The 15,108-nt window shown below is 38.2% G+C and overlaps 1 protein-coding gene across 1 annotated transcript in view; it reads left to right on the top strand.

The window, feature by feature from the left end:
• Window positions 1-15,108, top strand: part of FAM98B (family with sequence similarity 98 member B) — a 32,068-nt gene that overhangs the window by 11,788 nt on the left and 5,172 nt on the right. Inside the window, exons 4-6 of the mRNA XM_081048228.1 lie at window positions 1,956-2,134; window positions 8,433-8,513; window positions 9,091-9,207. Coding sequence (XP_080904354.1) covers window positions 1,956-2,134; window positions 8,433-8,513; window positions 9,091-9,207 — 377 coding nt within the window. The remainder of the gene's footprint in view (window positions 1-1,955; window positions 2,135-8,432; window positions 8,514-9,090; window positions 9,208-15,108) is intronic.

Consider the following 15,108-nt stretch of genomic DNA (forward strand, 5'->3'; position numbering starts at 1 on the left):
TCCTCTGCCTCGGCAATGTCTAGGCCAGCTTCTTTCTTCTTGAATAAACCTACTTCCTTGCTCTCCTTATTTCAGGCTGAGTCTGTGAATTCTTTTCACCTTTTGGAAACGTCCAGGGGTTAATTCCAGTGACACAACATTAGTTAAGTAGGAATGATACATCTTTGCCATGCTACCACTATATAGCCATTAGAAAGAAAACAGTTCAAATGTGCTGATAAGGAATGATCTCTCAGATATATTGGTAAATAAATAATATAGGGAACATGTATAGTATGCCTTGTTTGTATAAAAGAAATAAAAGTGCATAAATGGTAGATGTGTATACTAAATATACATACACATATATATGCCTAAAAAGATAGCCAAGGAACTAATTATGGCGATTGCCTCAGGAAGGGAAATCTGAAGACTTTTCCCTGTATTGTTTACCATCTGCATGGATTAGCATTTTAAAAACTAGGCTGAACTCTTGTTTGTATTATTACATAGAGCATGTGTCCATAGAACAAAGGTGGACTTCAGCCAAGGTTCTGTCCAAAATATACATTTTTGAAGAACTGGTGATTTGTGTTAATGAGGTTTTGAAATCAGAGGGACCGTGGCATAGACCTCATGAGCAAAGTTTGATACATATTGATCTTAACTTTTTGTGGGCACTTTGGACTGTGTAACGTGTAGATTGCATGAAAAAGTCTTTAAATCTGTTGCTTTCAATTCTCTGTGCCCGTGAGAATCATAGATGCCCTACTCTTACTTCGGATCTACTGGTTCAGAAACTCAGTGTGGAACCCTGGCACCTGGAAACTTGAATAGTTTCTCAGATAATATTTCTGCTCAGCTGAAGTCGAAACTACAGTGTTAAATTATGGGGAGAGAGAGAGAGAGAGAAACTTTAAACAAATAAAAACAAGCAAACCCCCAATATTTTAACTGCTGTAGTGAAAGTTAATTTAAAACAAGATTATAAATAACCATCTAAGAATTTTCAGTAATTTTCTTACATATGACTGCTGAAAGGATTAAATGAAATGGTGACAGTAAAGGGACTTGTGAACAGCCTGGGGTGGTCTGTCATGAAGGCAAACAATTATTCAGATTATGCGTATAGATCAGTTAGAGCTATACATTCTGCCCTGGCTTGAGCACTTTGCGTATGAGAGAGAGAATATTTTATCAGAGCTTTACATGTTCTTACACATTCTTAAGTCATTGATTTACTGGTGTGAGTCTTCTACTGGACTTTAAACTGTTTGTGGGTGGGCACTGTCTCTTTCTTTTTTGTTGTTAAGTTTCCTCCTGTCCTCCATTTCTTCTTGTGATTAAGAACACAACGAGGTCTACCCTCTTAGCAAATTTTTAAGTATACAATAGGGTGGTGTGAACTACAGGCCCTGTGCTGTGAGGCAGCGGATCTCTAGGACCCTCTCATCTTGTGTAACTGACCGTTGAGTATCCGACTTGGTTCATGAGGACTCTCTCTCGAAAAACAGACACCAGTTCTTAAAACAGTTTATATTTAACTGGTAACTCCTTGTTTCTCCTCCCCTGCCAGCTACCATTCTACTTTCTGCTTTATGAGTTTGACCGTTTTAGATTTCTCATAAAAGTGATATATATAGTATTTGTACTTCGGTATCTGCCACATTTCTGGCTCATTTGTGTAGTGTCTTCCAGATTTATCCATGTTGTTGCAGATGGCTGGATTTCCTTCTTTTTTAAGGCTGAATAACATTCCATTGTATGTATATACCACATTTTCTTTATCCATTCATCTGTTGAAGAACACTTAGATTGTTTCCGTATGTTGGTTATTGTGAACAATGGTGCCGGGAACACAGTGGTGCAGATCTCCTTGAGATCTCATTTTAATTCCTCGGGGTATATACCCAGAAGTGGGATTTTCAAGGAGTTTGTATACATTTAACATTATTTGTTTTTCCCTTTTCTTACAGTATTTTTAAGTACAGAGCTTCAAGCTTTACAGATACTACAGAACAAGAAACGTAAAAATTCTCAATTAGATAAAAATAGTGAGATTTATCAGGAAGTTCAAGCTATCTGTGATACCCTTGGTATTCCCAAGTCAACAACTTCTGACATTCCACTTATGCTAAACCAAGTGGAGTCAAAGGTATGCATTTGTTTTATTTTTCTTTTCAAAAATTCAGTGAAACGCTAACATGTAAATGTATTAAAAATGAAAATACTTCCTTTAAATAAAAGTTATACTTTCCATTAAGAGAAGTTTATCTTTATGGGAACTAAATTTTGGATTTGGAGTTAATATGCCAGTCATCTAATTTGCCTATAGCTTATACTCAGGAATCAGATCTTAATGAGCAAGTGCCCTTAGGCTGTGGGAGTTGCTGCTGTGATAGAAACCACTTTGCAAATTTAAGGATCTGTTTCTTAAAAAAAGATTGAAATGCATTATACTGAAACAAGCAGAGTTATACTATAAAGTCAAAGACATACTAAATTATTTTTTAATGGACCATTTTAGTGGAATTGCAATGTGGTTGTCTTTGGCAGTGAACAAGCAGTTTCTGGTGGATAAGTGTTTAGTAACTGTTTGCTGTATAGTGAATGAATGAATGAGTAAACCTAATGGAGTAAAAACAGCCACAAACTATGTACTTCAAACTTTTTGAAAAATTTTTTTCAATTATTAAACTACTTTTTCCTAGTCATGTATATGTTAAAGAGAATGCTTCTCTCACAGAACAAATTCTGGCCTAATTTCTAGGTTTTGTAGGAACCTTCTAGGGAGTAATACAGAATTCATTTTCAAGGAAAAAAAATTCTCATCTTCAAGAATAGGTACTAAAACTCCATTTTTAAACACACTGCTTTAAGGTAAATCCTTGAATGAAGTACTTTTTGCATTGATAATTTATGAACTGAGGAAGACACTTGTCTTAATGAATGTGAGAGAAATTTAGTATCATTAAGATGAAACACAATATTAAAAACTTTTGGGGAGTCCCATAGAACTTGCAAACCAAAGATTGTCTGTGAATCCCAGCTCAAAAACATTGTTCTGGAGTTCCCAAGTTACTCTTCAGAGTTTTTTCCCTCTGGATTAAGAATGATCTGTGTTTGGCTAAAATATCTGGGACCATTTCAAATTGAGATAGATTTCTGGGCTCTTCTAATCAGCCATTGTATTACCAGAAGATGGGACCTTCTTGGTGTGGTGTCCAGGTTCTTTTTCGTCTTGAGCAAAGAATTGAACGTAGTGAAGTAGTGAAAGTAGTGAAAAAGCAGTTTATTAGCAGAGAAGGTACACTTCAAATCAATAGGAGTGGACCCGACCAGCAGACAATGCTCAACGGCCCAAGGTGGCATTATCAGAAGAAAAAGTACACTGCAAAGAATTTGGAATGGGCCGAGCAAAAGGAGAGACTCTGAAGGCAAAAAGGCCCAAAGCGCCAAGGGCCTGGGCTCAAAAAGCCTGACTGGTGAGGACTTGGAGTTTTTATCCGTTTTTTCTCTAGAATGGGCTGTTCCTTTCTGGGTGTGGGACCGCTTGATTGACACTTGTGATTGACAAGAGGCTATTAACTCACCTTTTTAAACTGCACAGGTGTGAGTGGCTAGTTTGATTTAGTTGGGTATCTTGCACCCATTTATTTCTCGTATGGGAGGGTGATTACAATGAAAAGGGGGAAGTTTTGGGCGGAGAGGGGAGGTCTTTTGGGCAGTTGAATATTATGGGTTATGCAGGAATGCAGAGACCCAATGCCTATCTCTAACTGCCTGCCTTGTTTTACCCTTGAGAGACACGATCCCCATAAAATCTCTGTGAAAAGTTGAGGGACAGGAGATCTTGTCTTCTGTGTCTGCTTCCTGCTGGACAGGCGCAGAACTAGCTGTCCCTCCCTACCTCTTGGGGGATTCACGGAACTCTCACGGAACTCTTATCTAATTTCAGATGAGAGGAAGGGGTCTCAGGATCCATCTGGAAGACTCTGTTGGCTTTGTTGGTTGGGACTGGCAATCTTACCGGGTTATCCTCTGTATCCCTAAGACCCCTGACTGAGGAAAAATATTTTAATAAATCCGTTAGCTCTATAGAGCCTGGGGCCATTCAACCAGTCAGGTGGCATCAATTGTCCAGGAGCTGGGCCTAGAATGGGTTGGAAAGAACATTAGGCTTCAATGATTACAATCAACAAGTATACTGGCCTGGGGGGTCCGGAATGGCTTGGGGAATGTTGGGAAGTCACAGGGTTTTAAGTAGCTTTGTGAGAGACATTCTGTCATTCAGGCTAGGAGCAATCTTTAGTCCAGGATTCAGAAACTGAAGAGAAGAGTAATCAAAGCCAGGGGCTAAGGAGCTAAAAAACTACCGTGTTTCCCAGAAAATAAGACCTAGCTGGACAATCAGCTTTAATGTGCCTTTTGGAGCAAAAATTAATATGAGAACTGGACTTATAGTAAAATAAGAGTCTAATACAATGTAATACAATTGTCATGCGGGGATTCAGCTCCTGCTCCCCACACAAGAACGCAGGATATAGCGAGGCCAAAAAGGAACACCCACGGAGCCATAGATAGGGGAGTCTTACCACTATTTCTCGCTGGCTGCTGGGTTGGAGACACAGGAAGCAGGCTCCACACGATCTGCAGCCTGCTGTCCGCTTCTCTGCCTGCCAACCAACCAACCAACCAACCAACCGACTAGCGTAGCCACGGCAATTATGTCAGTGGCTAATGGCTAACTGGTTATAGCTGATGGGCAACCAGTCACAGCTGATGACCATCTACTACCTGAGCCAGCACCTTTCCACGTGAGGCCGAGAGCCTGGAAACTGCTCTCTGGGACTCTGTCCCCATATTCCACCAGCCCAGGAATTGTGTCTCGCCTCACAATCTGCGCAACAAGCAGACAAGTGTCTTCCGCGAGGGGCCCTATGCCGTATTAGTTTATAGGCATCTACGTGCAGAAAGAAATAGTAATCATAGGAACCAACAATAGCAAATCCCTTCCATCTGGGAGGATGTATGCTAGCCTTTTGTCCTGGGAAAGGAGGGTCGCTGCCACGGGCACCTTTCCCAGTTTGTGGTACCAGACCTTTATGGCAGTGCTTGGGGTCCCTTACATAGTTTCAACATGTAACAGAACAGGGGACCCCATAATAGGCCATAGCGAGAGTGCATAAGTTCCCCGCAAAATTGTCTCCGCCTCAGGACCTCCATATACCACAGTCACTTGCGGTGGCCACTCGGCCACCACCCCTGGCATCACTTGCAAATCATGGGTCAAACCAGCCCCCCATGGGGCTATCAGGCCCAACCACCGACAGTGGGAGCTTTTGACCCACCAGGGCCAAGTCCATTGCTGCCGTTCCCCTTCTTTCAAGCATGTGGGTGCTGGCAGCAAAATGTTTCCATTTCTGCCGTAGCCTGGCTTTAACAGTCTCACTTATGGTAACGTGTAACTGAATGGGAGTGGCCGTTCGATGTAGCAGAGCTTCTACTGGTGCGGGCCCTCCCTTCCGTGGTCTCTCATTCAGGACTCTCAGGACATCCCATAGACGAGACGCCCAGTCACTCATCATGGGAGGGTGTTTTGACACCTGGAGGCCTTGCTTCAATAGGCTGTTGTAGCATTCAATCATGCCAGCTGCTTGTGGGTTATACGGAGTATGAAACCCATTGTATGTCCATCCTGGCAGCCCAGTGCTGCACTTCTTGCCCCGTAAAATGGGTACCGCTGTCACTTTCAATGAGATCTGATTTTGGATACTTCTCCTGCAGGTGCTTTTGGATCCTTGGTTGCCATTCTTACGCCTTATGTGGGGGGGTGGATCCATGAAGTTACCATTGCCATGGTTACCCTGGGGGGTGGAGTGTGGGGATAGAGTCCCAGAGAGCAGTTTCCAGGCTCTCGGCCTCACATGGAAAGCTGCTAGCTCAGGTAGTAGATGGCCATCAGCTGTGACTGGTTGCCCATCAGCTATAACCAGTTAGCCATTAGCCACTGACATAACTGCCGTGGCTACGCTAGTCGGTCGGTTGGTTGTTTGGCAGGCAGAGAAGCGGATGGCAGGCTGCAGATCGTGTGGAGCCTGCTTCCTGTGTCTCCAACCCAGCCGCCAGCGAGAATATACTGGTATGACTCCCCTATCTATGGCTCCGTGGGTGTTCCTTTTTGGCCTCACCATATTCTGCGTTCTTGTGTGGGGAGCGGGAGCTGAGACCCAGCATGACAAATAATATAATATATAATATATTATATATATTATATCCTATTACATAATATGATATTCTGTATTATGACATAATGTATAATATATAAGACTGGGTTTTATATTAGTTTTTGCTCCAAAAGACGCATTAGAGCTGATTGTCTGGTTAGGTCTTATTTTTGGGAAAACACAGTATGGAAAAGGAGACTTAAAATTTCTATAGTGAGGGAGGCTTAAAACTTTTGTAGTGAGGGAGCTCTCCCACATCAGTTGCTTTCACATGTTCATCCCAAAGAGGCTTTTTTCCATTTATGGATTTCAGCTAGTATTAACAAATCCCCAAACTTGTCTTTACCCTCCTTCGAGCAGACTATCATACCTGTGTTCAAGGGCTGGCAGGCTAATTATAAGGTAGTTGATATTGTGATCATTGTGGCTAAATATTAACCTCCAAGAACTTCCTTCTCCATTCAGTTCCTATCACAAGCAAAATTTTTCTTTCTTTTGTGTGTAATGTGTGCAGAGATTTTGTCACCATTGGGAAGAAAGTATTATTTTATAATTTGAAGTTGTTTAAATGTTAATCTAAAGTAATTTATAGTAACATTAATAGCAAATACATAACATTTACTGTTCTAAATGTTTGTACCTATGTAACAACTCATTGACTTATTAGATCCCCTATAATGAGGTAGGTACTGTTATCTACAGCAGCTATATGAGGAAACCGAGGTACTGAAAGATTTAATAAATTAGATAAGCAAGTTTCTGAGTAGAAGTGGTAGACCTGAGGTTTGAACCCAGGTAGTCAACCTCCAGAGTCTATATATTCTTCACTCCCTCACTGTCACAAGTAATTCTCAAACTTATTAAAACTGTTATCTAATGTTGAAATTCTGGAAATATGATTACATGTAAGAAATTGTAAGTGTGCATTCAAAAATCCCTCTTGAGTGAGGAGTTACAACTAAAACTTTTAGTAATATATGAAATAATCAAATTGAAAGTATTTACAATACTTGGGGAATCTACACAAAAGGCATATTTTAAGAAAATAAGTTAATATTTTTTTACAATATGTTAAAATTGTGTCAGTAATTGTATTATTATAGAGGTAGATTTGCTATGAAGCTAATAAAGCCTAAGCTTTAGGATCCTTCATTAGCAGAAGTTCTTTCTATGCTAATTTTTAAAAAACAGCTTTCTCAAGATACATATATCATAAAATTCACCCATATCAAGTGTGCAATCCAGTAAATTTTAGTATATTTGCAGAATACCATCATCAAAACCTAATTTCAGAACATTTCTATCACCCACAAAAGAAACCTTGTGATTTACAGTCACTCCCCATCACCACCACCAGTCTTCAAGCTAATTTTATGTTCATAATTTTTAATTCTTTTTGTTAAAGAGTGCCCCCAACATTAAATAAACTTCATACCCCTCAAAATCTGAACTGCCCTGATTGTTTTCCCTAGTTACCATATAACTAAGAAACTAAATATTTCATTGTTTTGAAATATTTTCTTTAGATAAGAAAGGATTTTCCAGTTAGGAAGGGGAGCCCAACTTAGTCATTTTCTGAGTCATTTTCCTCAGGATAAATGATTGTTGGAATGACCCCTGACACTGCTAAAGCAAAAGAGAATGCCTAATATCTTGTTCACCACAATAAAAATGTTTCAAGTCATTCAAATTAGTGGCTTTGCCAAAGGAATGAAATGTGTATGTGGTGACCAATTGAGAGGGCTTGCTGTCTTATGTTGTCTTGCTGAACAATGAAACCATAATACTTACAATTGGAATGTGTATGTCATACTTAATTGAGAAAAATCAATGTGCTCCTCAAAGGTTTTATTAGTATCCTTTTTGAGAATTTATCAGGATGTAAAAGAGTGCCACCTTAAGAAGAAACTCCAAATTTATTTCACATAAAAACATACAGAGTCTCATAGTACAACCTTTTAGTAGCTACTTTAGTTATCTATGTGCATTACTCATATTTCTTATTTTGGAAAAGGTGTGCTTGTAGCTTAAATTAGTGTAACTAATATTTCTTTAAAAAAGATATTTTGCATAGTGGTGATATTCTTTCCTAGTAAGTAAAGGTATATTTTAGTCATTTCACTTTAACATTTTATTCTCTAGCATTCAAAATAACATTTTAAGCAAGAATAAGATTGTTTTAAATTAGGGATATACATTTTTACAATCTTTTATATTTCCTTTTAGGTGAAAGATATTCTCTCCAAAGTCCAGAAAAATCATGTGGGAAAACCACTGCTGAAAATTGATTTAAATCTGGAACAGGCGGTAAATACCCCTTTTATTAGTTTTTCGTATAATTCAATTAGTGAATGTGACTTACTTTGATAAATGGACATCTAGAATTTACAATGTGTGGCATGCATTTATTATTCTGGATAATTAAAATGGATTGATATTCCAGAGTACTAGGTCCAAACATTTCTCCAATTAGATACATTTTAAAAAACCTGCCCAAGAGTATTTGTGGTGCCCAGTATGTTAGCATAGTTGTGATTTGAAAAGGATAGTAGTGCAAAGCCAGCAAGATGGGAAGTTATTGGTATTTTCTTTCCTTATTGATCCAGACTACTTAGCAAGTAGATGTTTTATGTAAATTAACATATTTGATTGAAGATGACAGTTGTGGAGTTTATATGTTTACTATCTTCTGAATATCGTAAGTGTTCTATCAAATACTCTTTATTATTTAAAAAATTTGTAAAGGCTCATGGATCAGAAAATGGCCATCAAGTTCACATAATCTTTTGAATCACTGGAAAGTACTGACCACAGTTTTCAAATTTCTTTTCTGTGCAAAAAGAAAGTATGTCAAATGTATCATATTTGTTTCCAAATCCTTTAGGAACAGCTGGAAAGAATCAACGCTGCTCTTTGCAGCGAGTATGAGTGCCGCCGCCGCATGTTGGTGAAGCGGCTGGACGTCACGGTGCAGTCCTTTGGCTGGTCTGACCGAGCCAAGGTGAGGCCGTTCTCCCCTGTGCGTCCTGTAGGTGGCGCTCTGCGACAGCTCCTCAGGCTTTCTCGTCTGTTACGTAATTGCCACATCTACACTTTTTAATCACTCTACGCGAAGCACATGCCCGGGCCACCTACTGGTCTTACATAATAATCCTGATCTGTATAAATCCCTGTTTTCAAATATCTTGATTCCCATTCAGATCTTTCCCATTTATTTTAAATTAATAAACGTTGTGATTTATGCAAGGATATGCATAAAAGAAAGCATATGGGACAGTGAGATAGATATAATGAGCAAGGGTGAAGAAAGCAGGATATAAGAATAGGTACAGGTAGTACTGATGCCTGAACAAGTCTTCTTAAAGGTGTCTTAAGGCGGTGGAGTGTGGTCCAGTTGAAGAGGGGGTTGGAAATGTCCCTGCATCTCCAAATATGAATCTCTTCAGATGGCTTTCTAGAGAGCTGTCTTCCATCCCTCCCATTTTATGCCTTTAACCTGTACCCAGGCTTCAGCTGGGATCCCCTGCCTCACCTTGCATCATAGTCTAGAAACTCTCCTGACAGTAATTCTAGGAAATCATTTGCTTCCCCTGTTTCAGGGATCACTATCTTGTGCTCCTTGGTGTCCAGTTTCTGAAAAGTCACTGGTTAACATGGGTTGGCCGGTTTTAGATTGTTTCAGGTGGAAGGGGAAATCATGCGCATGTTACTCTCCGCTGTCATCTTTATTACATTGGATTAACTGCGCAGTTCTTCTGCCCCACGTTGTATCACCTGGGATACATACGCAGCTTCATTCAGCTAGTGCCTGGGCTAGGCTGGAATATCCAAGATGCTTGTCTCACATGTCTGGGTTCTGTCTGCTCGGTGCTTTGGTTGTCTTCTTGGCTCTGATGTGGTCTCTTCATGTGGTGGCTTGTATTGGTTTCCTATGGCTGCTGTAACAAATTACCACAAATTTAGTGGCTTAGATAATACACATTTATTCATTTACAGTTCTAGAGATAAGAAGCCCTAAAATGAAGGTATTGGCGGGGTTGTATTCTTTCTCCCCACTTCAGGGGACAGTCTGTTTCCTTGCATTTTGTAGCTTCCAGATGCCACGTCTGTACCTTGGCTCTGGACCTCATTTGCCATCTTCAAAACGAGCAGTGTAGGATCCTCCCATCTTTCTTTCTTTGCTTTCAGTGTCACTTCTTCTCCTGTCTCTGACACTCCTGTCTCTCTTACAAGGATCCTTGTGATTACACTTGGCCCACCCAGATAATCCAGTGTAATTTATCCATCTCAAGATCCTTAGCTTTATCACATCTGCCTCTGCAAGGTAATGTATTCACAGGTTCCAGGGATTAGGATGTGGACAACTTTAGGGGCCATTACTCAGTTTACTGAATGTCTCATCTTCCTTCTAAGAGGATTTTTTTTCTTGCATTGTGTTTCTCTATCATATCCTGCTGCTGCTTTTTCTTTTTAGATATACTTTTTAAAATCACATTGTCTAATGAGTCCTCCATTTTCTGTATGCTTTCCCTCCTAAAAGCTTCCTAAAAGTATCTTTCTATTGCAATCTGGGCTGTTTGCATGGCTGTCCTTGGCTACCCCACTATGTCCTGGATCCTTTTCATTGTTTATTCCCTCATTCTACTACAGTAAATCCACAAATAACTTCCTAACAAAGGATACATAGGAATGATTTTTCTGAATCCTTGCATTGTGAAAATATGTATATTCTGCTCTCACATTTGATTGATTGGGTAAATAGAGAATTCTAGGTTGAAAATATTTTCCTCTAAGAATATTGAAGGTATTGTTTCATTGTTTTCTAGCATTTAGTGCTATTGTTGAGAAACCTGATGCCATTCTCAGTGCTTTTGGATGACCTTTTATTTTTCTCTGGAAAATTTTGGACTCCCTTCTCTGTCCTTGGAGTTCTGAAATTTCACAGTAGATGTCGGTCTGGATCTTTTTTCATTCATTGTGCAAAATGCTAAGTGGCCCTTTAAATCTGTATATTCTTAGCTTTTATGTTTTTCTTTATTAATTTCTTCCCTTTCGTTTTCTGTGTTTTCTCTTTCTGAAATTCTTTGTTAGTCAGATATTGGACATCACAGATATATCTACTTAAGTTGCATTATTTATTCTTTTATACTCTCTTTCCCTTTTTGATTCACTTTCTTGGAAATGCCCTTGGTATTGAATTTTTGTTTCTGCCATCTTTTTAATTTTCAGAAATTCTTTTTTATTCTTGAGTTTTTCTTTTTCATATATATTTTCTTATTTATGAATATGCTATCTTCTTGAATGAGGATGAAAATTAAAAAAAAAACAACACACCACACCGTTTTTGGTCTTCAGTTGTTTTTATTTTCTCCTGGGTAATTGTTTGTTTGTTTTTCTTGGTTTCTCTCTTGTGGTGGCTTTCTTCGAATACACAATGGTTACCGATTGTCCGATTGTCCGTATTGAAGAGCAAGACTGAAAAACTGGGGAACTACGGTCACTGATTGAGATTGTTAATACGAGGCTTTGGAGCTGGCTCCTGGGCTGTGGGAATTCCTAATGCCGACTTGTAGAACTCTTTTCTCTGAAGCTGCTCATTTTTTCAAGAAGGGAAACCTCACTTTTTCTGTACACTTTTCTTTACTTGGTCAGGGGAGGAGGAGTAGCAGCATGGCACCAGGGGATGGAGGAATAGACTGTTCTACAGACTGAATGAACCCCTATTTTTGGCTCCAGATTTCACTTTCTGAGATGTTGGTTCCCTTCTTATCTGTATCCTTCTTTTCCATTCTCTTTGTTTTAGTATATGTATGCCTTTTTGTAATTTAGTGTGGTCATTGTGATTCATTTACCTTGAAATACTCCCTCGTGTGTATTTCCAAACACCTGGCAGACAGATACGAAAAATTGAAGAGTTACTAGAACAGGGTTGCTGGTGAAAACTATTATTATTTCAGGGAACATTTTTTTATTTTTTTAGCACATTAATAGAATAGCTATAAGGCACAGTTGAAGACTACCATTTATGATTTTTCTTTTAATATTTATTCAGCATCTCATGTGTCAAGCACTGTGATATACCTGGTTCTAGATGAGCATTTCAATATCCTATATGATTAAGTATAGAATATTTTTAGATTATTTCTGTATCTGTAATACCTAATCAGCTCCTCAGATGGTAAAAGCCTGTTTTTCTTCTGCATGTACACTAGGATAAACTCCAGAGATGCGTGTATGTCCATGTTATTAGAGTAAGTCTTGTATGCAAGAAGCCCAGATGCCCTAAGAGTTGTGAGTTACCAAAGAAATAGATGACATGCTTGCTGACCTCAAGAAATTCAGTAGAGTTCAGTTGTATGGAGGTTAGTTTTACTGACCTCTGGAAACTCAATAGAGGTTTTATATCATTTTAACCTGATAGAATTTTAAGGAGAAAAAAGGAATTGAGGAATAGAACAACTGTGAAAGGTGGTGTACTAAAAATGTCTTAACATAGTAACTGAAAGGATGTTTTCAGTGTTGGCCTTAAGTTTACAGAGAAATCCATAACAAATGAGTTTTGACATGTTCTTTTCTTTGAACATTCAGGGTGGCATGGATATATGGGCATGTTGACTCTACTAGTCTTAAACTTGGGGACTTTGAGAAAATATGCCTTTAGGAACTATCTTAATTTATCTTTTCATCTTGGTCCTTTTTCATGTTTCAGGATAAGGAGGTTTTGTTTTTGCTTTTTTCTCCTTAATTTAGAAAAATTTTTTAAATATGTTTTTCATAGACTATGGGTCAATTTAGGCCTTTCATTTGATCCTTTTCAATTGATTATATGAGTATATGCATTTATACCCTGAGTTTTCTTGTTTAATTTTATGTAAATTTAATACATTATGTTGGTGCAAAAGTAATTGTGGTTTAAAAGGGTAAAAATAATGGCAAAAACTGCAATTACTTTTGCACCAGCATAATGTCTTTATCATTATCCCCTTATTTCATGTGTCTGATATGGTTGAATGACTCATTTTAAAACTACCGAAAATGTTATCCTATAGATATACTCTTAATTGACATTGAGATTTCCTTTAATTCCTTGTTTGACGCTTTAATGAAATCCTTAGTAGCTAAATTTTTGTATATGTCAATGACGTATTTCTAATTTTTTTTTAATTGAGGTATAATTGATATACATTATGCTAGTTTTAGGTGGTGCACAACATAATTGTTTGATACTTGTATATATTGCAAAACGATCACCACAAGTCTAATTAGCGTCCATCAGTTACAGAATTTTTTTGTGATGAGAACTTTTAAGATTGACTCTCTTAGCAACTTTCAAAGACACAATACAGTATTGTTAGCTGTAGTCACCATGCTGTACATTACATCCTCATGACTTATTTTATAACTGTAAGTTTGTATCTTTGACTCCCTTTACCCATTTCACACACCTGCCGACACCTACTTCTGGCAACCACAAATTTGATCTCTGTAAGTTGGGTTGTGTTTGGTGGGGGTTGGCGAAAGGGGTGGGGGTCTGTTTTTAGATTCCACATAAAAATGAGATCGTATGGTATTTATCTTTCTCTGTCTGACTTATTTCACTTAGCACAATGCCTGCAATGTATATCTATGTTGTTGCAGACGGCAAGATTTCGTTCTTTTTTATGGCTGAATAATATTCCATTGTGTGTGTGTGTGTGTGTGTGTGTGTGTGTGTGTGTGTGTGTGTGTGTGTGACATTTTCTTTATCCATTTATCCATCGTTGGACACATAGGTTGTTACCATATCTTGGCTATTATAAATAATGCTGCAATGAACATGGGGGTGTATGTATCTTTTTGAGTTAGTGTTTTTGTTTTCTTTGGATAAATACCCAGCAGTGGGATTGTTGGATCATATAATAGTTGTATTTTTAATTTTTTGAGGAACCTCCATACTGTTTTCTGTAGTGGCTACACCAATTTAATTAAACTCCAACAGTGCACAAGGGTTCCCTTTTCTCCACAGCCTTGCCAGCATGTGTTAATTGTTGATTTATTGATGATTTACCCATCCTGACAGTTCTGAAGTTGTATCTCATTTTGGTTTTGATCTGCATTTCCCTGATGATTAATGATGTTGAGTATCTTTTCATGTATCGGTTGGCCATCTTGATATCTCCTTTGGAAAAAATGTCTATTCAGATCCTCTGCCCATTTTTTAATCAGATTTTTATTTTTGCTGTTATATGAGTCATTGATATATTTTAGATATTAATCCCTTATTAGATATATGATATGCAAATATTTTCTTCCATTCAGTTCATTGCCTTTTCATTTTGTTGATGAAGCCTTTTAGTTTGATGTAGTCCCACTTGTTTATTTTTGCTTTTGTTGTGTTTGCTTTTGGAGTCAAATCCAAAAAATCATTGCCAAGATTGGTGTCATGGACCGTACAGCCTATGTTTTCTTCCAGGACTTTTAAAATTTCAGGTCTTATATTCAAGTCTTTAATCTGTTTTGAGTTATTTTTGTGTATGTTGGAAAATACGGGTCCATTTTCACTCTTTTTCTTGTTGCTGTCAAGTTTGCCCAACACCATTTATTGAATAGACCGTCTTTTCCCCATCGTATATTTTTGACTTCTTTGTCATAAATTAATTGACCATACATATGTGGGTTTATTTCTGGGGTCTCTATCCTGTTCCATTGATCTGTGTGTTTGTTATTATGCCAGTACCATGCTGTTTTGATTACTATAGCTTTGTCATGTATTTTGAGATTGAGGAGCGTGATGCCACCAGCTTTGTTGTTCATTTTCAAGATTGCTTGGCTATGCAGGATCCTTTGTGTTTCAAGCGGAATTTCTTGATCAGAAAATAGACATGATTTTAATGCTTTTGATGCATACTCCAGAGTTACCTTT

The sequence above is a fragment of the Rhinolophus hipposideros genome (genome assembly GCF_964194185.1).
Source record: "Rhinolophus hipposideros genome assembly, chromosome: 5".
Taxonomy (NCBI): domain Eukaryota; kingdom Metazoa; phylum Chordata; class Mammalia; order Chiroptera; family Rhinolophidae; genus Rhinolophus; species Rhinolophus hipposideros.